General features: G+C 43.2%; 1 protein-coding gene across 35 annotated transcripts in view; it reads left to right on the top strand.

Moving 5' to 3' along the window:
* The window catches only part of OBSCN (obscurin, cytoskeletal calmodulin and titin-interacting RhoGEF), a 182783-nt gene that overhangs the window by 55542 nt on the left and 104908 nt on the right, over positions 1 to 22333 (top strand). For 21 of the 35 annotated variants that reach the window (XM_041408719.1, XM_041408711.1, XM_041408709.1 and 18 more), the window contains 16 exons: positions 276 to 542; positions 1611 to 1877; positions 2747 to 3016; positions 3649 to 3915; positions 4648 to 4914; positions 6664 to 6936; positions 10984 to 11250; positions 12136 to 12402; positions 13165 to 13428; positions 14496 to 14762; positions 15113 to 15376; positions 16321 to 16587; positions 17625 to 17891; positions 19176 to 19439; positions 20312 to 20578; positions 21444 to 21707. In XM_041408719.1, coding sequence (XP_041264653.1) covers positions 276 to 542; positions 1611 to 1877; positions 2747 to 3016; positions 3649 to 3915; positions 4648 to 4914; positions 6664 to 6936; positions 10984 to 11250; positions 12136 to 12402; positions 13165 to 13428; positions 14496 to 14762; positions 15113 to 15376; positions 16321 to 16587; positions 17625 to 17891; positions 19176 to 19439; positions 20312 to 20578; positions 21444 to 21707 — 4269 coding nt within the window. The remainder of the gene's footprint in view (positions 1 to 275; positions 543 to 1610; positions 1878 to 2746; positions 3017 to 3648; positions 3916 to 4647; positions 4915 to 6663; positions 6937 to 10983; positions 11251 to 12135; positions 12403 to 13164; positions 13429 to 14495; positions 14763 to 15112; positions 15377 to 16320; positions 16588 to 17624; positions 17892 to 19175; positions 19440 to 20311; positions 20579 to 21443; positions 21708 to 22333) is intronic. The other 14 variants (XM_041408740.1, XM_041408739.1, XM_041408737.1 and 11 more) reach the window with 8 other exon arrangements.

Here is a 22333-nt window from a genome sequence, read left to right as displayed (position 1 = left end):
GGCAGAAAAGTCCACATTGGGGCTCTTTGGGATCAATTATTGGGTTAAAAGGGAAAATAATCTAGGTGTCAGTTCTTAATTGGATAGTTTAGTCTCAAAGACCTTGGAAGAAGAGATTGTGGCCATTTTGTGCCTTGCTGCTGAGTTCACAGTAGTGAGACTGTTTTACTGATAAGGAATAATAAACACCTGAGTCTGAACATGAAATGCTGTCTCAAGTGCCTTCAATGCAGACCCGGAGAAACCAACAACTGATACCTCTTGGTTTCCCTCAGCCCGCAATGTAGAGGTCCTGAAGCACCTGCAGGACGTGGAGATTGAGGAGGACAGCTCTGCTGTGTTCTCCTGCGAGCTGTCCCATGATGATGAGGACGTGGAGTGGTTCCTCAACGGCACCCTCCTCTACACCAACAACTTCAACGACATCAAGAACGTTGGCAAGTGCTACACACTGACCATGAAGCAGGTGAAGCCTGAGGATGCTGGCACGGTGACAATGAAGTCAGACAAGGTGTCAGAGACCGTGCGGCTGAAGGTCATAGGTGGGTCCAGATCACGCTCCTGAATAAAAATGGGAGATGCAAATGAGCCATTGTTTACCAAATCCATGGGGATTTGGGAAGCAGGATCCAATCCTGCTTAATAGATAAAAAACATTGAGCTATTAAATATGGGTGATGAGGTTGGTGAAGGGTCTGGAAGGGAGAGCCTTGAGAGGAGCAGCTGAGGTCGCTTGGTTTGGTCAGCTGGAGAGACCTTGCTGTGGGCTTCAACATCTTCATGTGAGGGGAAGTGGAAGGGCAGGTACTGACCTCTTCACTCTGGTGGCCAGTGGCAGGACTTGAGGAAACAACTGGGCCTGAGCCATGGGAGGTTCATGTTGAATTTCAGGAAAAGGTTCTTCCCCCAGAGGGTGGTGGGCACTGGAAAGGCTCCTCAGGGCGTGATCATAGTCCCAAGGCTGCCAAAGCTCCAGAAGTGCTTAACTATGCTCTCAGGGACAGTGTAGGGTTGTTGGGATGTCTGTGCAGGGACAGGTGTTGGACTGGACGGTCCCTGTGGATCCCTTCCAGCTCAGGATATTCTGTAATTCTACGGTTTTTAATACATCAGGTCTGGAGCTGGATTCAATCAGCCATGACAAGACAGTTTCCTGCTGTCCTTCATGTGTCTGAAAGCTCAGTCACACAACTGAGTTTTTGTGGTTTAACACGTTTTTGGGCACCCTCAGCAAGTGTGCAGGGGACTACCACCTGAGTGGGGCAGGTGACAGGCATGAGGGTCGAGATGACATCCAGAGGGACATGGACACGCTCAAGAACTGAAACCATGTGAACCTCTTGAGGTTCAACAAGGCCAGTGCGAGGTGCTGCACCTAGATCAGGGCAACCCCTCATATCAACACAATCTTGGGATGAAGGGATTTGGAGCAGGATGAAGGATTGAGAGCGGGATGAAGGAATTGAGGGTGCTGGAGGGTGATACTGGTTTGGTTCTGCATTGGTATCAGCAATATTGCCAAGGATTTATTAATGTCTCTAAATATTTGATAGCAACTGAAAGTGTCCCAAACATCCTGGTTGTTCTCTGTTTTGCCTCTTGACCTTCAGAGAAACCTGCTGTCTTCATGAAATCCTTGGATGATGTTTTTGGTGAGGAGCGAGGAGTGATCAAACTGGAATGTGAAGTCTCCAAAGAGAAGGTCAAACCTGTTTGGAAAAAGGATGGTGTGAAGATCACTTCTAGCAAGAAGTATGAGGAGATACAGTCTGGGAAGACCCTGTGCCTCCTTATCCATGACCTTGAAAAGACAGATGCGGGGTTATACACCTGTGACATCGGCACTGATGTTGCCAAATCAAAGGTCAGCGTTCAGGGTAAGTGTTGTAGACAGTGGCCTCTCAAGGGGTGTTAAAAATATAGGTGGGCTTGGTCCCTTGGGCTCTCACCTGTTACTGAACAAATCTCACATAATACTGTGATGTCTGAACAATCCCTGTTAATTTTGGTGTAAGTTTGTCTGGGGTTTCTAAGTGAAAAATCAGGTGTCAGGAATGTAGTGACAATATTTTCTTCCTGAACATCCCTAACGTGCAGAAATCCTCCCAGAAAAGCAAAAATTTATGCAAAAAAAATCCCAACTGACAAAAAAAAAATCCCCCAAGCAGCCTGTTTCATATTTTGAGCTGTTGACTCGGAGTCCATTGTAGGAACACAAAAGCAGGACAATATCTGTTGAGGAACCCAGCTGTTCAGCCTGTCCTCTAATCCTTGTGTCGGCATGAAGGACAAAGAATTGTTCATGGCTTTCAAACTCATAATGTTAACGAGAAAAATTTTTGAATTTGCCTGGTTTGAACACCAGGAGTAGCAAGTAAAAAATCTCAAACATTTCTTCTGTCAGCGTGGAGGAGAACTTCACCCATTGTCCCAGAGGCTTCTTTTCTGACAGCTTTTCTCTTCTCTAATTCATTAAATCTTGAATCTTCCCCATGGAGCTGTTCTTCATTCAGTCCTTCCTGAGCAGGAAAAGAACAAGGAGATTCACATTTCTCTTTTTGTACAACTTTGAGATGATTCTGAGCCTGAAAAATCCTTCCCATGTCACAGCCATCTGTGAGGAATACAGTGGTGTCCTGCCAATCTAGCAGATAAATCCCTCTCATGAGTTAAAAACGCCATTACTATACTCATATCTATCATAAAAGCATTTTTAATTTGCATTAATGTAATTTTTGTTCTCCAGAACTGAACATTGGCATCACCAAAAGGCTCAAGAACACTGAAATCCAAGAGGGAGAAGATTGCACTTTTGAGTGCATTTTGTCCCACGAAAGTATTGACGACTTCAACTGGACGCTGAACGGGAGAAAAGTGGAAAGTGGGGGGAGGTTTAAAGCCTCCAATGCTGGTCGGAAATACACACTGAGTATCAAAAATGTGATTCCTGGTGACACTGGGGAAGTCATCTTCACTGCCCGTGGTCTCACCTCCAAGGCTTCCCTGGTTGTGAAAGGTAACAGGATCAGAAAAACCATGGATGAATTTTCATAAGGTTTGCCAGCAAACACTCATTATGATCTGAGTCAAGAGCAACCTTCCCTATGAACCTTGAAGAGCTGAGATTTTCCCTTAAAACCAAGTGAACTGCTGAAACTTTTAATTGATATTTGAGAACTGGCTACACTAGGTAGTGTGTACAGATAATTACAGTGCAGACTGTGCATCAGAGACAATCACCCAAGGCTCCCAGATGGTCAGTGGAGAGAAGAAATTAGTAATTTTCAGACATGGTTCATAATCTGCAGTTAGTCCTTTTCCATAGAGCCAGGAAATCTGAGAATGGTTTGGGTTGGAAGGAACCTTCCATCATCTTCTTCCAACCTTGCACAGGTTGCCCAGGGAGGCTGTGGCTGCCCCTGGATCCCTGGAAATGTCCAAGGCCAGGTTGGACAGGGCTTGGAGCAGCCTGGGATAGTGGAAGTTGTCCCTGCCCATGGCAGGGGGTGGAATGGGATGATCTTTGGGATCCTTTCCAATCCAAACCATTCTGGGATTCTATGATTTGAATTGCAAAGAAGCCCAACCATACAGAAATTATTTTAATTCAAAGATTCCTTTTTTTTTTTTTTTTTTTAATCCCTGCAGAAAAACCTACAGAGGTTACAAAACAGCTGGAGGATAAAACATCACCGGCAGGGCAGGACATCAACCTGAGCTGTGAGCTGTCCAAAGCTGATGTGACCATCAGGTGGTACAAGGATGGCAAAGCAATCAGGAAAAGCCAGAAATACGACCTGCAGCATGAGGGAACACGGGCCACTCTCATCATCCGAGACTCCACGGTCAAGGACAGTGGGGAATACACCTGTGAGACTGAGACCTCCAAAACAACAGCCAGGATCACAGTGCAAGGTCAGCTGAAGGGTGCAGAGCAGCTGGCAGGTTCAGAGGTTGAGTGTAAATATCTCCAACCTTAGATTTATCCTGCTTAGGCAGATGGAGGAGAAGAAATTTTTAGTAAAAAAAAAAAAAAAAAAATCATTGATTAAAAGCTTAAAAAAATTAGATATGAAAAAAGCACCTTTTGGATGCTGAACAATCTTATGGGCTCTGTAACCAGCCAATCAAAGCCAGCAATTTGAATAATTCTATTTTGAATATGAGTGATGAAAGTTGTTTGCAAAAGGAGACTTCATCAGTCCATGGACCATGGCATTAAACTTCCCTGGTACTTCACCTGCTATGTCCTGTGACAGGAGGGGACCTGGTGATCTTAGAATCATTCCATCTGATGGGATGAGAGGAAATGGTCTCAAGTTTTAGATTGGATGTGAGAAGAAATTTCTTCATGGAACGGGTGGTCAGGCATTGGAAGAAGATGCCCAGAGAAGTGGTGTAGTCACCACTAGAGAGGGGGTTTAAAAGATGTGTAGATGTGGTTATTTGGAGTATGGTTTAATTAAGTTAATAGTTTGACTTGGTGATCTTAAGGTCTTTTTCAGCTTAAATGATTCTATGTTTATATTTTTGATGATTCTTTGAGTCAGAGCAGAGAGGATCCAAGATGATTCTGGATGCTCAGGATTAGTTTGGGTGACAAATCTGTCTTGGTCATTTTTTAAAATTATTTCTTTTTCCTTCCAGAAAAACCTAATTATTTCATCAAAGAACTCTCAGACCTGAAAGTGGATGAAAGTGGAACTGCAGTTTTTGTGTGCCAGAGTGAGAGAGCTGCATCCTCTGTGGTCTGGAGGAAAGGCATCGCTGAGCTCAGGGCTGGCAGGAAATATGAGATCACACAGAAAGGACAAGTCCTCCAGCTGACCATAAAGAACCTGGAGAAAAGCGACAGTGACACTTACAGTTGTGACATTGGGGATGCCCAGTCCAGAGCCAAGCTAACTGTGCAAGGTATGGATGAGAGGAATGTGATTTACATCCCTTTTCTGCCATGGGAAACATGCACAGGCAGAGCTGTATCTCAGCAGGGTGGCAGAGCTGCAGATTTCTGGCTCTGTCTCACTCAGGATGACAGGAACACGTGGCCAAAAATATGGGAATGTAGAGCTGGACATGCAGAGCAGTTGGAAGCAATTACCCCTGGAGTATTTTGGGTGTGATTTAAAGGCTCGAGTGACGGGAGAGATTGGTGTTCCTGTGTGAACATAAAATGGATATGATCCACAGTGCCTGCTGGTGGATGAGGGAAAATTGTCCTGCCCTCAGGCTTTTCTCCCTACTCCTTCATTCTTCTTCCAAGGAGTGGTTCCTAAAAGGTGCTGGAAAAACAGAATGGTCCATGGAATAATGGAGTGGGTTGGGTTGGGAGGGACCTTAAAGATCATCCAGTCCCACCCCCTGCCATGGGCAGGGACACCTTCCACTGCTCCAAGCCCTGTCTGTCCTGGCCTTGGACACTTCCAGGGATCCAGGGGCAGCCACCGCTTCCCAGGGCTCCCCCACCCTTACAGGGAAGAATTCCTTCCCAATATCCCACCTAACCCTGCATGATTTAAGAATAATCAGATGGCGGTACAACAGCAGTGTTTACTTACTAATTATTGTAGTTTTTAAAGACAATGGGGTCGTTAGACTCCTCCTCTGATCTGCTACAGCATCCTCAGGAAGCAAAGAAATGTGTTTAACCCACATCCTCATCTCAGGCTCTGAACTGTCTGAATTCACTCTGAGGTTTTTAATACCAGCTTTTTCTGAATGGAAAAAACCCCGCTTCTCTGTCATGAACATTAAAGTGAAAAAATCCTGTGCTGGTTTTATGAGTAGGAGGAACATCAGAGATATTTTTGTATGCAGTGATGACCTTATTTTATATATATTTATATCAGCTTTTTCTGAATGGAAAAAAACCACTTCTCTGTCATGAACATCAAAGTGAAAAAATCTTGTGCTGCTTTAATGAGTAGGAGGAACATCAGAGATATTTTTGTATACAGTGCTGACCTTATATATATTTATAGTGAGGTTTATCTTTGTATGTGTGTTTATATTTATATATTTATTTTTAGTTAGGGATGTATGTGTCTATACAGGGAGGTTGTCAGGGCAAATGTTTTGGGTTTTTTTAACCAAATCCACACAGACATTTTCTCCATTTCCCACTGTGTTTATGTTTAGACTGAGAGACGCTTTGGGGGTTTTTTAACCAAATCCACAGTCAGACATTTTCTCCATTTCCCACTGTGTTTATGTTTAGACTGAACTCAAAGAAGGTGTGGGATCAGTGGTTCTATCCCATGGAAAGGAAGTTATTTTTGCTGTAGAAAATCAGGCAGGTTGTCAAGGGAGAGATCATTTCTTGCTGATGTTTAGAGCCCAGTAACGCTGTCAGGGTCTCATCCTTCCAACCTTTCCAGGGATTTCATTAGAAGAAAATTTGCATTGTACTGGCTACTTGTTCTGCTTTATGTTTTCTGGTGCTTCAAAGTTGTCTTTGCCTATTTTGCTGTGTGTCCTGTATATATTATCTTCCCGTGAGTGGGTTTTGTGTCAATATTGGGGGAATTCTGTTTCAACCTTTTCTGTCACGAACGTGTTCCTTACTTGAAATGCTCACGTGGGAAATCTTGGGAGCTTTCCCACATCGATTTTCACGCCAGAAACTGAAGGTTCCAGTAATTGATGTATTTATGTTCCTTTCAGGCCAGAAAGTGCTAATAACGGAAGACCTGGAGGATGTCACTGTGTTAGAAGGAGAATCTGCCATGTTCAAGTGCAGAATCTCTCCCGTAGACTATAGCAGAGTGCAGTGGTTTTTGGATAAAACCCCACTCCATACCAATGAACTTAATGAGATCCAGTCCCAGCCTGGTGGATATCACCTGCTAACGCTGAAAAAGCTCTCACTGAAGGACTCGGGGGTCATTACATTTGAAGCTGGTGATAAGAAAACCTCTGCCAGTTTGGTTGTTAAAGGTAAATCCATCATCACAACTGCAGGAGAGGAAATGATGAGTGGAAATAAGTGGGGTTAATGGGGGTAGGTGGAAAAAAAAGGAGCAAAAATGCTGCAAATGTAGCACCATCATTGTATATCTGTACATTTTCAAGAATAACATTAATTATATAATGAAATTATGGCTGGAGAATGAACCCTTTGTAATCCTGGACAACTCTTGGAGGGTTTATTTAGATGGGAATATTATAATGCTGTGATGGTACAGTGGATGCCTCATTCAGTTTTTCTCAAGCTGATAAGGTGATGATTCATGAGGAGAAATCAATTAATTCAATGAAAGAAAAGAAAAGGGCATCCAGTAAGTTTTAAATTCATAAAGTTTTCATTTTTTGAAAGGCAACATTGCATGTGTTCTCTGCTATTCATTGTTGACAATGGATTGTTTTCTCTGGAGGACTTAAACTGAGGTAAAACTGCGGTGTTTGGTAGCAAAGATAAATGAATGAAGTGAATGGCAGACAGCCCAAGAATGTGGGATTGGAGAGATGTTTCCTTACTGGAAATATAAATACTTCTCATGGCCCAGATGTTAAACACACAGTCTCCACTGTGCCAGACCATAATCTCATTTTTTCCAGAATAACCACATTTGTTTCAAAGACATTTTCTTTTTACAAAAGTTGAAAATTTGCCCAAATTTTGCTAAGCTGCAGAAATGCAAATGGATTTCTTTATCTTGAGGGAAAATGAAAGGTTTTATTTGCAAAAGGCTATATATTTATGTTCTTCAGCAGGAATCTTTTCTTCTAAGTTTCTCCCTGATATAATTTAACAGCTAAACAACAGTTTGCAAAATCACTGCTGCCTTCCTGAGGGCTTTATAGTCACAAACACCAGATTATTTGTTACTAACCCTGACCTATAGATTTCATACAAGCCATCCTGGATCCAAATCTCACAGATTACTTGTGATCTGAGAATCCACACCTCTTCTGAACCATGTCACCTGGCTTTTTATATGAATCTGGAGAAGCCCTGTGTCTCCACAAAGGAGCTGGTTGACACTGAAGTGACTGAGGGAGAGGATGTGAGCCTTCAGTGTGAAACCTCCAGCACAGACAGCCCTGAGAAGTGGTGCAAAGATGGGAAGAGCCTTGGGAATTCTTCCAAATGTAACGTCAGGCAGTCAGTGATTGAAGCCAAGCTTGTCATTCACAGGGCAGAAGAAAGAGACAGTGACAGATGTGAGTGTGAGGCTGGAGCAGCCAAAAGGGGTGCAGTTATTACTGTCAGGGGTAAGAACTTTTGGGGTGATTTGGGCCCTAACACTGAGCCCAGAGTTAATTAATTAATTTGAATTAAAAACATGAAACAACACTGAAAAGGAGCCTTGTGGTGTGCACTGAGGGGTCCTCATCAAGTCATCTGGAAGAGCTGCCAGAGAGGTGGCAGAATGTAAAACAAGAGAATCTTTCATCTGACCTGGCTTTAGCTCTGGGAAGCTTTAGTGCCTCTGAGAATCATGGAATTCTAGAATGGTTTGGGTTGGAAGGTACATTATAGATCATCTCATTCCAAACCCCAAAAAGAGAGCAGCAGGAGTGTAGTTATGATATTTTATTAAAAATCCTTTTCTAGGATTTCTTCCCTTCTGAGGAGCCTCAGGAAAGAAATGTAAACAATAACTATGTGCTGCTGTGGAATGCAACAGGTGCATCTTCCATTGGTCCATGTGGATCGTTTTCCATTGATGACCAACCACAGCCACCTGTGCCGAGGCTGTGAGCAGTCACAGGATTTTATTATGCATTCTATTCTATTCTTGTTCTTTGTAGCCTTCTGATCTTTCTTTTCTCTCTGTTCTTTTAGTATAGTTTTAATGTAGTATTTTAGTATATATATAACATAATAAATCAGCCTTCTGAAATGGAGTCAAGCCTTGAGTCTCCACACATGGGGTGTTCACCTCAACACAGGAGAACACCCCAGGCTGAGAGGCAATCCACAGAAAGGATGGATCACCTCCTGGAGCTGTCTCCAGTGATGGCTCTCCCCAGGGAGGGAGCTCACAGCCCCACATTTGTCAGTGCAATTGCTTTAGGCAGCCAGATTTATTCAGAGCAATGCACCCAAAGAGCATCACCGGGCAGGAGGTGCTCTCCTGCTTGATATGATGTGAGGAGATGGTTTAAAGGCAAAGAGGGTTAATTTAAGCAGATGTAAGGAAGAAGTTTTTTTGCAATGAGGGTGGTAAAACACTGTAGGAGTTTGCCAGAGAGGTGGTGGATTCTCCATCCCTGGAAACGTTCAAGATCAAGTTGGTTTGAGTTCTAAGCTGCCTAGTTGGAGATGTCTGGGGACATGGCAGGGGGGTGGAATAGATGAGCTTTAAAGGGCCCTTCCAACCCAAGTGTTCTATGATTCTATGATCTAAAGGGCTGTTGTCTGAGCTGAGGCAAAACCAAAATATTCTGTTCTTAGGTGAGTCTTTTAACTCTGAGCTGGGTATGGGTTGGGTCTCATCCAGGTCAGAACCCAGAACAAATATCACCTTATAATTTCTCCTGCCTCTTTAAGTTAAATCTCTCTCTGAGTTAAATCACTCCCCTGGCAGGTTTGAGCAGGTCCAGGGAGGATTTTACAGGCACAGGCTGTGTTTATCCAGACCAGAGGATGTCCTGTGTGCAGCTGCTGTTGCACACCTGGCATGGACTGATCAGAAGCTGCATCTGCATTAGGGAAGTCAGTATGAACAAAAAAAGTATTTGGGTTGATGGAATAGTCAACCTGAACCCCAGAGCACCAAGCAGGAGGACAAGCTGCTCACAGGATTTTTCTAGAGCACAAAGAACCACCTTGAGGCTGTGCAAGAAAGAGAAAACCTGGATGCAATAAAGATCATTGTTAATGATCCCGATTTTCTTTCTGTAGCACAAGGATTTTCCCAATATCCATTACAAAACAAAGATCTGTGTTGACTCCAGTAGGATCTGGATGAACAATTTTTGGTTAGAAAAGAACCACATTTGTGATGCTCCCACAACAGCCCCATTTTTCCCCTCACAGAGAAGGGTGTGGATGGATGTAGGATTTAAACACATGGATTGAGGTCAAGGAGTCAAGTCATAAGGATGTCTACAAGGAATTTCACTGTTGGGAAACTTTCCTTTATCTGTCAGAGTCACATCAGAACAGCAGAATGCAGAAAGAGAAAATAGAAATTCAGTAGTCATGTGACACTGAGTGTCCCAAATTGGAGATTAAAGGGGAACAGGATAATAGGGTGTAGATTTCCAACAGCCACAGGTTTAGTGCGTCACAGGTCAGTAGCTGGCTTGTATATTCTTAAGACAGCATAATTCAAGAAGAATTTTTTTTTTCCTTATCTGAACATTTCAGTTGAGTTTATTTTTCCCCCAAAAGTGCCTTCCCTGCACAAGCTCACCTTACAGCCTTGAATCCCAGGCTGTGACAGAGCCTGCAGGGGAATCTCCACAGGGACTCTGCCACGTTCAGCTGTGCTTCCCTCTCTGTGTTTGCTCTGTGCTGGTTTTAAATCTGTGCTAATGCTGGATAAAAATAAAAATAAAAATACCCTGTAGGGGTTTTTTGTGATGTGAAATCAATACTTCTGGTCACGACAGAAAGTGCTTTGCCATTCCTCTGTGTGCTCTGTGTTGCGTGTGAGTTGACCTCAGTGAAGTTTTATGTTTTTTGTGCTGGTGGTCCAGCTCTGAGCAGCCATCTGCAGCACAGTTTTTGTCATCAACTGCAGTGCAGCATCTGCCACTGATGTTAATTATGAAAACAGTAAGAGCAGCAGCATCTTCAGCAGTGCAGATAGTGGTTAGAAAGAAAATAAACAGCTGGCCTCAGGTTTTGGGTTTTTTTCTACTGTAAAGTGCTGGCAGCCAGATGTGAGATGTCAGCATCTGTTTACTCTTTGCTAATACTTTTTCATTCCTGTGGTTTTCTGTCTCAAAAACAAAGTCTGACACTAAAAGAGAAAAGTAATCTCCAGCCTCACATGTTTCTTTTAACATTTGTGTTACTCCTTTTTTCAGAAACACCAGTTCTCTTCAAGCAAGAGCTCCAAAACGAAGAAGCCAAAGAAGGAAAGCAGGTCAGGCTGACCTGTGAGCTCAGCAAACCTGGTACCCCAGTGAAGTGGATGAAGGGAGACACTGTTCTCTATGCCAGTGAGAAGTATGAATTTAAGCAGCATGGGACTGTGGCAGAGCTCATAATTCGAGATGTGAAGTCTGTAGATGCTGGGGACTACACCTGCAGTGCTGGGGAACTGAAAACCACTGCTCGGGTCAAAGTGAATGGTGGGTACAATTTGAGACATTACCACACTTAATCAGGTGCTTAATAGATCCATTAAACAAAAATCACATAACACTTCATTAGATCCATTAAGCAAAAATCACAGAACATTTCATTTTTCTTTGTGGCAGCACCATCTTTAATAAGTAAAATTTAAAGGTAATATTGCACCCTTGTAGGCACCTGGAGGTATTTCATTCATGTGATTTCATATTCTTTGCTTGGGGTTTTCAATCTGTAACTGTCCACTGGGGAAAAAAAAGGTAAATTAAGTGCAGAGGATTAATTTTCTCTGTGCTGTAGTTCCTGCCCTATCAGCTGCTTTACATGGCTGTGATTAAAACTGGAGTTGGAGGTGGAGACCACTAGTACTGGAGCATAAGGATGTGGAAACAGGAATCCAGTCCCTGGAAAATTGAAGGTGATCAAGTAATTAATAGACTCCAGACTCCCCAAAACATCCTTTCAAAGACTCTTAGGTGTCATTTCCACTCTCCACTGCCCTTAAACAAATACACTGCCTTTAGTAATGTGTGCTGGAGCAGAAAACAGGAGAAATATAGGATATGAAAGTTATTTCAGAGCCCTGCAGGAGCAGGGAATTCATTAGGTGATGGTTCCCAGAGGAATCTGAAAAGGTCCTTTTTAAAAATAAAAGAAACTTGCCCCACATTTCTAGGAATCCACACTGAGATGGTAACATGAGAGGGAGAGATTTATTCCTGCTGCCAGGCAGAATCGCCTTGTGCCACACAGCAAATGGAGGGCTAGGGCTGCTCTGCTCACTTGGAAAAGGCCTGGATTTAAGAGGTGACAGCTCTCATGGGGGGATTTGATGTAGAGCACATCAGGGAGTGCCTGTCCTAACCCCTGGCTCTGTGTTCCAGCTGTGCCTGTGCTTTTCAAACAAGCCCTGGAGAACACGGCTGTGGAAGAAGGGAAATCCGTCTCCTTGCACTGTGAACTCACAAAAGCTGATGCCACCGTGGTGTGGAAGAAGGGAGAAGCCACGCTCCAGGCAAGTGCCAAATATGAAATGAAGCAGAAGGGGACAGTGGCAGAGCTGGTGATTCATAATGCAGAGCCAGAAGATGCGGGAAGATACACCTGTGACACTGGAGACGAGCAGACCACAGCCCAAGTCGAAATCCATGGTAGGAATGAGACACCTGCTTGTGACCCTTTGTTGTTGTTCTTGCCATGGTCCTGCTATCCCTGAGCACTTTCAGAGAGTGTTCAGGAGAACAAGGATCAGCACAAACAAAAGGCAGCTCTGGCTGGGTCCTTTATGTTCTTTGTTTTTTGGGATGATAACTTCTTGTTAAAAATATGTCAATCAAAGGTACTTGATAAAATAATATCTTTTCTTCCCTATGAAATGTCTCTTATGCTTTGGATAGAGGTGACTATCCAAGGATAGAGCTCTGGCTGGGTCCGTTATGTTCTTTCTTTTTTGGGATGATAACTTCATGCTAAAATGTATCAATCAAAGGTTCTTGATGAAATAATATCTTTTCTTCCATATGAAATGTTTCTTATGCTTTGGATAGAGGTGACTGTCCAAGCACTAAGCCAAGAGGCAAGAAGGGTCTCAACTACACCTTTTATGGAAGAATGGAACATTCTTCTCTCCACTTTCTCAACAAGATTTTACATGTCTGTGACCAACTCTGGGCAGCAGAAGGATAATTATTTTGGTATTCTAATTATTAGGAAATAATTGTTCTTTTTTTAATTTTGTCCGAACTCTTGTTTCTTCTGTAAATATCAGCAGACTCCTGGAGATGCAGGTAGGTCAGAGCTTCTTTGCTTTGTGTGCCAAGAGAATTTGAATTTGTGTTGCCTTTAAGTCCTGTGTGAGGTCACCATGTGGTGATGATGCGCCTGAAGTAAACTGAGAATGCTTCACTCCTCAGCTGTGTCCGTGCTCTTCAAGGAAGAGCTGAAGCCCGTGGAAGCTGTGGAAGGTGGGACAGCCACCCTGAGGTGCCAGCTGGGCACAGAGGCCCCTGTGGAGTGGAGGAAGGGGCAAACTCTTCTCCGGGCCAGTAACAAGTACAAGATGAGGCAGGAGGGCACTGTGGCTGAGCTGCTGATCCACGACCTGGAGCCAAAGGATGCTGGAGACTATTCCTGTCTAGTGGGGAACCAAAAAACCACAGCAGCTTTGTCAGTGAATGGTAAAAAGGCAGAAATAACCTGTGAAGCTCTGGAATGTTTTTGTCCACCTTTTTCCTCCTCCTCTCTGTATGTTCCCTCACAACAGCTTCCTTCACGTCCTGATTCCACTGCTTTTTCCATCCACTTGCTCGTGTCATTCCTGTCCCCGATCTCCATTTCATTGCACCCCATGTTGGATGTGTGTGTGTTGTGTTGTCTTCTCACCTTCCCTTGAGTGAAGGATGTTGTCCTGCATGTGTGTTTTCCTGAATTAGCATGGAAACATAAGATTCCTTAGGATTTTCTGTTTCAGAGGGTTCATCATGTGTAATGATGACAATGAGTTTGTCTCTCTTTATGCATGACCTCAGCCAATGAAGATCATGGTTTTGTTGATTCCCACAGAACAATTCAATAGAGAATTTCTTTTACTACCCATGAAAAAAGACAGGATGTGCTTAAGTATTGTATTTGCAGGGTGCCCTATGGCAGGAAGGAATGATGAATCTGACTCCATGTTCTCAGAAAGCTAATTTATTATTTTATGATAATATATTAAAGAATACTATACTACACTATACTAAAGAATACAGAAAGCATACTTACACTAAAAAGATAATAATGAAAACTCATGGCTCTTTCCAGAGCCTCAACACAGCTTGACTCTGATGGGTCATTAAGTCAAAACAATTCACATGAAGCCAATGAAACAATCACCTGTTGGATAAACAATCTCCAGCCACATTCCAAAGCAGCAAAACACAGGAGAAGCAAATAATATTGTTTTCCTTTTTCTCTGAGGCTTCTCAGCTTCCCAGGAGAAGAATCCTGGGCGAAGGGATTTTTCCAGAAAATATGACTGCCTCATCTCTTTATGCATGATCTCAGCCAATCAAGATCATGGTTTTGTTGATTCCCACAGAACAATTCAGTAGAGAATTTCTTTCCCCAGCCATGAAAAAAAGGCAGGATGAGCTTAAAGGGATAAGGGTGCTGGAGTAAGGCTCAGGTAGACACGCCATAAATCACAACTCATCCTCTGAGCGGGGTCTAGGGTGGCAATCCCTTTCCATTCTGCATCTCCCAGCCCTGCCAGTCCATTTCAAGCAAGAGCTGAGGAACGAGGAGGCCACGGAGAGCGGGACGGCGACGCTGCAGTGCGAGCTGAGCCGGCCGGGCGGCTCCGTGCAGTGGAGGAAGGACGGGAAGGCGCTGGTCCCAAACGGGAAGTACAAAACGCGGCGGGAAGGGCGCTTCGTCGAGCTGGTTATCCAAGACCTCGACCTGACGGATGCTGGGAGCTACACCTGCGTGTGTGGAGAGCAGGAGAGCACAGCTGCTTTGAGAGTGAATGGTAACCCTCCTATCCACGTTTCTCTTTATGCCCCAAACGTAGCAGTTTTGGCAGCATTCCTGGTCAAGCAGAGTGTGATTTCTTAGGGTTTTCATGTTCTTGGCTCTGTAGTGCCAGAGTCGCCCTAATAGGGAATATTCCCTTGTGGCTTTTTTTGCCTTGAGACAGCAGCTGTATGTTGTATATTGTTTAATTTATTTCTCTCTCCTCTAGGAGGTTTTACCCCCTTTTTCAGTTGTACCCACCTAGAAACAGAGCATTTTTGATTGAGTGCACACACTGCAGCCCAGTAACTCCAGTTAATTTCATTCTGGTGCTGATTCCTTCTCTGTTGGTATTGCATCCTTCAGCCTTGCCTATCCTCTTCCAAGAAGAACTGATGAACAAGGAAGCTACAGAGGGGGAGGCAGTCACTTTGCACTGCAAACTGAGCAAATCAGCCCCAGTTGAGTGGAAAAAAGGGAATACAGTGCTCAAGCCGAGTGAAAAGTACAAAATAGAGCAGGAAGGTCCCTTTGTGGAGCTGACAATCCAGGATTTGGATTTGGCAGATGCTGGGGATTACAGCTGTGTGTGTGGAGACCGACAGACTACGGCTGCTCTGGCAGTAAATGGTAAAAAAGAAATTCTCAACGCATGTTCCAAGTCAACCTGTGTAATTCCAAGATCTCTTCCTGTCTTACTTCTGCTTCCTCTGATCCCTGTGTACTTCCAATCCTCCTTTCTGCTGATTAATCTTCCTATCCTTTCTTCCTTCTCTCTTTTCCTCCTTTCACCTGATACCTTCTTGGTGTGCTTCCAAGGTGCTTTAGTCAAAAGAGAAGTGGAGAAGAGGTCCCCAACTCAACACAACCTCCCTAGTCCAGAATAGCTTCTTGTTTAGAAGTTTTCCCATAGGAACTGACCTAAAAGTGGGAATAATATTGATTTTTCATGGCTTAGACTGTGGCACTTGTTGCTCCTAAGAGGAACAAGTTTTCATCAATGTATGATGCTACACAAGGACAGTCTTAATATAAAATAGGCTTTTAATGCTCCTGCTATTCCCAGCTCTTTTTTTTTACCAATTTTGGCTTAATACTTCCTAAGCAAATATTTTATTTCTGCAAAAACCTGACAGCATGTTTGGAACTGCTCTGCTTTAAGGGACTCTTGTTTATGAAAATTCAGACAGTGCCATGAATCAGGCCCTTCTGTAGAACTCCTGCTCTTCTCCAGGGAAGCAAAATGCTCTGGGTCTCATATTGAAATACAGCCTCTAATTTTAGGTCTTTGATTTTATGGTCTATAAAGTAAAGGGTAGTTGATTTGTCAACTTTTTGCAGATAGACTTGAATTTAAAGAAAGTTTTAAAGCTTGAGGACAGCAAAAAAATTAGGCTGAATTATCTTTTGAAGGGTTAACCCTTTTGAAGGGTTAGAGGCTGGAGAAAAATTGCAGAGGAACTAAATCCTGGAGGAGATCAAGAAGGTCTGGTGGCTCCAGGGAGATGAGAGGGATTAAGTAAATGGATTCAGGCTTTCCCAGGGTTGATGCCATGTCCGTGTTTGCTCTGCAGTCCTGCCTGCTCTTTTCACCAAGGGACTCACGGACAAAGAAGCCACTGAGGGTAAAAGCGTCTCCCTGAGCTGTGAGCTGAACAAGGCTGCTGCTAACGTGGAGTGGAAGAAGGGCCTCAAGACCCTCAAGCCAAGTGACAAATACAGAATGAGGCGGGAAGGTGTTGTGGCTGAGCTTATGATCCAAAATCTAGACACTGCGGATGCTGGGAATTATTCCTGTGTGTGTGGAGACCAGCAGACCATGGCAGTTTTAACAGTTCATGGTAAAACAAACAAAACAAGGCACATCCTGAAATTAACTACCCTGGTTTCTCTGTTCCTTTGGGCAGACCCCTGGTTGCCATCCCATCTCCTTCTTCAGCCAAACCTTTATCCACAGCTCACCAATGCCAGTGAAGTGCATCCATTGGCATCCGTGCAGCTGGAATTTGTGGTACAAGAGGGATATCGGTGTCCAAGCTCAGAGCAAGGCAACCAGGGTTGCTGCCACTCTTTTAATTAGGGGCCTTCATTTTGCTTTTCCTGTGGAAGGTCCTTTACTAGACTCCCTGTTGTGTTCAAGAAAAAATGCGTTGCTTCAAAAGGATTATATTTTAAGGATTTTAAGGTTTTGTAAAATTCCAAAAGGTTAGGTTACTCCATGGAATCTTATGCCCATACTCCATTCCTGAGACAACAAAGTGCTTTTATGCTCACAGCCCAGTTGTCATGGAATTCAGTTAGTGTTCTGTGTAAAACAAGCCTAGGACTTCTAAAGGACAATCATTCTCAGGGAGAACTTTGATTTTTACTGAACCTGACATCTTTGAAAAGGTATGTCAGTTCAGGTGAAAATGCTTGTTTTCCCACCATGTATTGAAATGAACAATTTCATTTCAAACTGACATTTAAAATGAAACTCCAGTGTTTCATTTTTTTGAAATGTAAAATGTCTCTTTGTTTGCTTAAATATGTGGAAACAGCAAACATCCTCCCGTTGTAGTTTAGAATGTCATAAAAGAAAACTATTTTCTTTCCAGAAATTTCAAAATGTTCTTTTTGCTTGAAATTTCACAGGGAAAAAAAATGGTGTTTTGACCTCTTTGTATTGATTTGTGTAAAATACCTCTATGGATTACTGCAAGCATTAAATCCTCTCCTGGTGATGACATTTCTTTCCCAACGCTGATTCATGGAGACCCATGAGAATCTCTATTTTGTGTTGATAAATCAAGTTCAAGATAAGAGGGAAAAGGAAACTTAAACATAATTTTAACTCTTTGGAGTGCTACATCTCACTGCTGATATTGCTGTCCTTCAGCTTTGCCTGCATTTTTCAAGGAAGGGCTGAAGAACAGGGAAGCCACAGACGGTGCTACAGCCACTCTGCACTGCGAGCTGAGCAAGGTGGGCGTCCCGGTGGAGTGGAAAAAAGGGGACAAGGCACTCAAACCAAGTGAAAAGTACAGGATGAGACAGGAAGATACAGCTGCAGAGCTGCTGATCCGAGATCTGGAGGTGGAAGATACAGGAGAATACACCTGTGTGTGTGGAGACCAGAAGACCTCGGCTGTCTTGACAGTCCACGGTAAAAAAAGCCGTTCTCCGTTGGGATAGCAGAACCTCAAGGACATCCCTTTTCTCTCTCTCCCTCCCACTTGCTTTGGTGTTTTGATTCTGCAGCATTTTCATGGTTTGCTGGTGCTGTTTCATCCCATCTCCCATTGTCTATCAGTTTGGAATTGATGGCTTTATATCAGAGTAAAGAAAAGCTGTGAGAATTTCTCATCTCAGGGAGCAAGAGTGAGCAGGCCTCCAGCAGATGATTGTTCTCCGGGGTTTTCTCATTGTGTCTCCCTGACATCAGTGGATTTCCATGCTTAACCTGAAGGAAAGTTCTTTAAATCTGCTGAGCTCAGTCAGTGAGAGGTTTTTCCATTCAGGAATGAGTGACCACCCTCCTCTTCTGCAGGATCATGGTATATTCTGCTGAGAAAATGGTACTTAAATAAATCCCCACCACTCAGCATTATTCTGCAGGTCCTGACTTAGGAAATAATGGGGTGAGTTTTGTTCCTGGCTCTGCCATGGTGAATGTTGATGAGCTCTGGTTGCCCCTCCAGAAGGAGCAGCTCATGTACAGCTCCCACAGATGGAAGAGCAGCTTTTATTTAAGATATCTCTTATGGACAAAAAGCTGCCAAGGACAAGGAGAAATTGAGGAGGCAAAACTATTCTCCCAGATTTTCTGCACACTTTTTCTTCATCTTCTTTCTCCCAGCTGGGGGAATTTCTGTTCCTCCCCTCTTTTGACCTATCATTTTCATCCCTCTACAAGTCACTTCCATTTTATTTTAGTGGCACATCATAAAACAACTTGTTGAATGCTGCTAAAAAAATCTCTGTAGTCCTGATATTAGTGTTGTTATATCCTTGGAAATTTTGGGTTAAGGATGCATCTGAAGCTATATTACTGGTTGTTTTTTTGTTTTTTTTTTCTCCCTGAACCAGAAATATAAATTAGGGTGTTAGGAAAGGCAGGGATCACCAGCAGTGCTGTCACCCTGGCTGGTGACTTTTAATCAGAATTCAGGTCAATGATGCTCAAGATAGATTATTTCAGAGTGAAATAGGTAGAGAGAAGTATTGGAATCAGCTGTGAAGTGGTGAATATGAACAAGTTAATGTTAAAGGCAGGTCATGGTGGAAATTATCCCAGTGGGATCCTGCAGTAGTTTTCTGTTAGAGGCAGTTTTCCAGACTGATTTGTTTTCCTGTAACGGTGAAGGACTGGCCACAGGCCCCAGCCCTGAGCTCCCCAAGGTCTGCCTAATGGTTTTGATGTCCTCTCTGTTTATGTTACACCCCATAGCTCTGCCTGCACTGTTCAAAAGAGATCTTGTCAATGTGGAAGGCACAGAAAACAGGACGGCTGTTCTGCAGTGTGAGCTGAGCAAACCCGCCCCGGTGGAGTGGAGGAGGGGGCAGGAGGTGCTCAGACCCAGTGAAAAATACAAAATGAGGCTGAAGGACACCACTGCTGAGCTGACCATCCACAGCCTGGAGGAAGGAGATGCAGGAGATTACACCTGTGTGTGTGGAGACAAGACAACCACAGCTTCCCTGACAGTGCATGGTAAAATATCTGGGTTAAGAGGAATTTTCTGCATTGTCATCTGTGATTCTCCTGTGGAATCACAATCTGCTCCTGATCCCTTCTGTTATTTTAAAATGTTGTGGCAGCTGTTCCAACCACTGGGAGTGTCTTCCACGGAAGGCCCTTCCTTTGGGACTGATAAACAGCATCACAGATTCTTTTCAGTCCCTGTTCTTTCCTGATGATGGAAGCTGGAAGTGGATAGTGAAAAGCTTGATGAAGTCAGAAATAGCACTTTGGAGTATTTTCACTGATTAATTTCTTTAGGGCATATCACTGAGATTTCACTTGCTTTTCTTGGATGAAGTTGAAAAGTGATGAAATTTTAATTTTGAACAACGTGGTGTTCATTTTAATTCTTAATCCGGTTTTGAGAAAGAGCAGTGCATAGCTCCTTGAAATCTTGGGATCAGCTTTCTGTTGTTATATCTCAAAAAGCTTTTAAAACATTCCTCCCAGTACTGATATTTTGGTTTTATAGATTTCCAAATCAGTGAGAGTCGAGAGGTTGAGACTGGTGTAGTTCTTCATGTCATGCTATGTCTTGTATAATTAAAAACACCCTCTGATTTATGAATAAGGTGTTTTCCAGCTGTCCAAACTCACTCTTTTATGGTTTTCAGAGTTGTTATAAATCAACATTGATTTCCAAGTCATTGTGAGATGCTGAATTCTGTGAATTCTGTGAATGTGATATCTTTCAAAGCATGAGTCAGGGATGCCCTGAAATCATCCTTTGCTCCCAGGTTCTGTACATTCTAAAACATTTTGAAGTGTTTTAATCCAGTGGAGCAGTCAAGACAGGGTGCTTGCTCGATTTTAAAGTGCTCTCTTTCACCTGTGATCTTCAGCCCTCCCTCCTCACTTTAAGAAAGAGCTGAAGAACGTGGAAGGCACAGAAAATGGCACGGCCACTTTCTGCTGTGAGCTGAGCAAGGCTGGAGCTGCCGTGGCGTGGAGGAAAGGAGACAAAACCTTGGGGACAAGTGACAAGTTCACCATGAGATGCCAGGGCACGGTGGCTGAGCTGGTGATCCATGATTTAGTCCTGGCAGATGCTGGAGATTACACGTGCTCTTGTGGAGAGCAGGAAACCACGGCTGCGCTCAAAGTCAATGGGAATGGTAAAAACAAAATGGAAATACATCATAAATTAGAGACGGTTTTCAGTTTTCTTGGGTTTTTTTAAGAGCGTAGGGGTGTTAGATTTGAAAGTGCAGCTCTGTTTCTGATGAGTTTAGCAAAATATGGTAAGACATGGGAATACATTCCTGGATGCTTTGGTCGGTGTCAGGCACAGGTTGGAGGTTCCTGGCAAAAATTGCAGATATTCATCCTGGTGCTAACTCATTTTTTTTGATCTCTATGTTCAGCAGTAGGAGCTGAGAAATGGAAAATCACATTATTGTGATATTGGTTGTAAAGATGTTGCAATCGTAAAGCTGAGAAGATTTTTTGATGAGATGTTTTTGAGACAGCTATCAGTGTTTCAGTAAAATTTAGTGGTCAAGCACTGCTAGACCACTATAGGAGGTGAAACTAAAGAATAGTTTGGGTTGGAAAGAACCTTTTAAGGGTCCCTCATGGAAAAGTGAAACAGATGCCTCAGATATAGGTTCATTTGTGAACTTCTTTCGTAACAATTTGTGTTTCCATAGCATTCAGATGCTTTGGTTAGGCTTTATTTTCTATTCTAGCAGGCAATATCCAAAGTAGGTCTCAGTCATGCAGGTCTGAAGTTGAGACTGATGTGCTTCTTCACACCATGGACTTCACCATAAAAAACCCTCTCTGACTTATGAATGAGGTGTTCTCCAGATTTATAAAGCCAGTCTCATGGTTTTCAGAGTGGCCATCAATCCTGATGGATTTGATTATTATTTGATTAAGGCTTTGCTTATCACTTGTGGTTGTCAGACCACATGAAATGGTTACTGGAGCTGCTGCCACGGTCCCACATTCTGCTCCTTTTGAACCCCCCAGCCTTGCCTGTGCATTTCCAGAAGGAGATGAGGGATGCAGAAGGCACAGAAGGTGCCACAGCCACCCTGCAGTGCGAGCTGTCCAGGGCTGCCTCCGTGGAGTGGAGAAAGAAACACAAAGTGCTCAAAGCCGGTGAAAAATACACAATGAGGCAGGAGGGCAGCAGGGCCCAGCTGCTGATCCATGCCCTGGAGGCCAGGGATGCTGGGGAATACACCTGTGTGTGTGGAGAGGAGAAGACAACAGCAGCACTGACAGTGCACGGTAAAGAGCAGGGAAATGGGACATTTTTGGGTGGTGGTTGTCCCTTCTCCTCTGCAAGCCTCAGTACTCACACACTGCAAGTTCTTCCTCTAATCTTGCCATCATTAATTCTGTTTGTAACAGACTTCTTTCTTTTTATTGTGGTTTTTGTCTAATTCTAACTATGATTGTAGTTCCATTGATTTTACTAAATTTTTCCTTGTTTATTCTCCTTGGTCTTATTGGTGCAGGGCTGTATTTATTTGTACAGGCTGAAGGATGTCACAGATTTGCTTTTTTTTATTCTGTTTTACTCACTTTTGACTTGAACCTAGACAGATGGAGCAGCAGGAACATTCACAGCTCTTTAAAAGAACAATTTTATTTCAAGTTGCATTAGGATTTGGCAAGCAATTTTAAATAATGAAAAGAAAATTTGTTTCAGTGTAATTTTCTTTGTAACTCTGACCAAGAATAATGTTGATTTTTACTCAGGTACTACAGAATACTCAGCATTAGAGTAGGAGAATATTTTACAGTCCTCAGCCAAATTAATTTGCAAACTTCCCATGGAAGAGAGGGAAACTTTATTTTCACTATTAAAACAGGACAGTCAGAAGTAGTTTCAGCCCCTTTCTCACCTGGAA

The sequence above is a fragment of the Onychostruthus taczanowskii genome, unplaced genomic scaffold, assembly GCF_017590055.1.
Source record: "Onychostruthus taczanowskii isolate IOZ18803 unplaced genomic scaffold, ASM1759005v1 scaffold3, whole genome shotgun sequence".
Classification (NCBI taxonomy): Eukaryota; Metazoa; Chordata; class Aves; order Passeriformes; family Passeridae; genus Onychostruthus; species Onychostruthus taczanowskii.
This window is presented reverse-complemented; position numbering and strand designations above follow the sequence as displayed.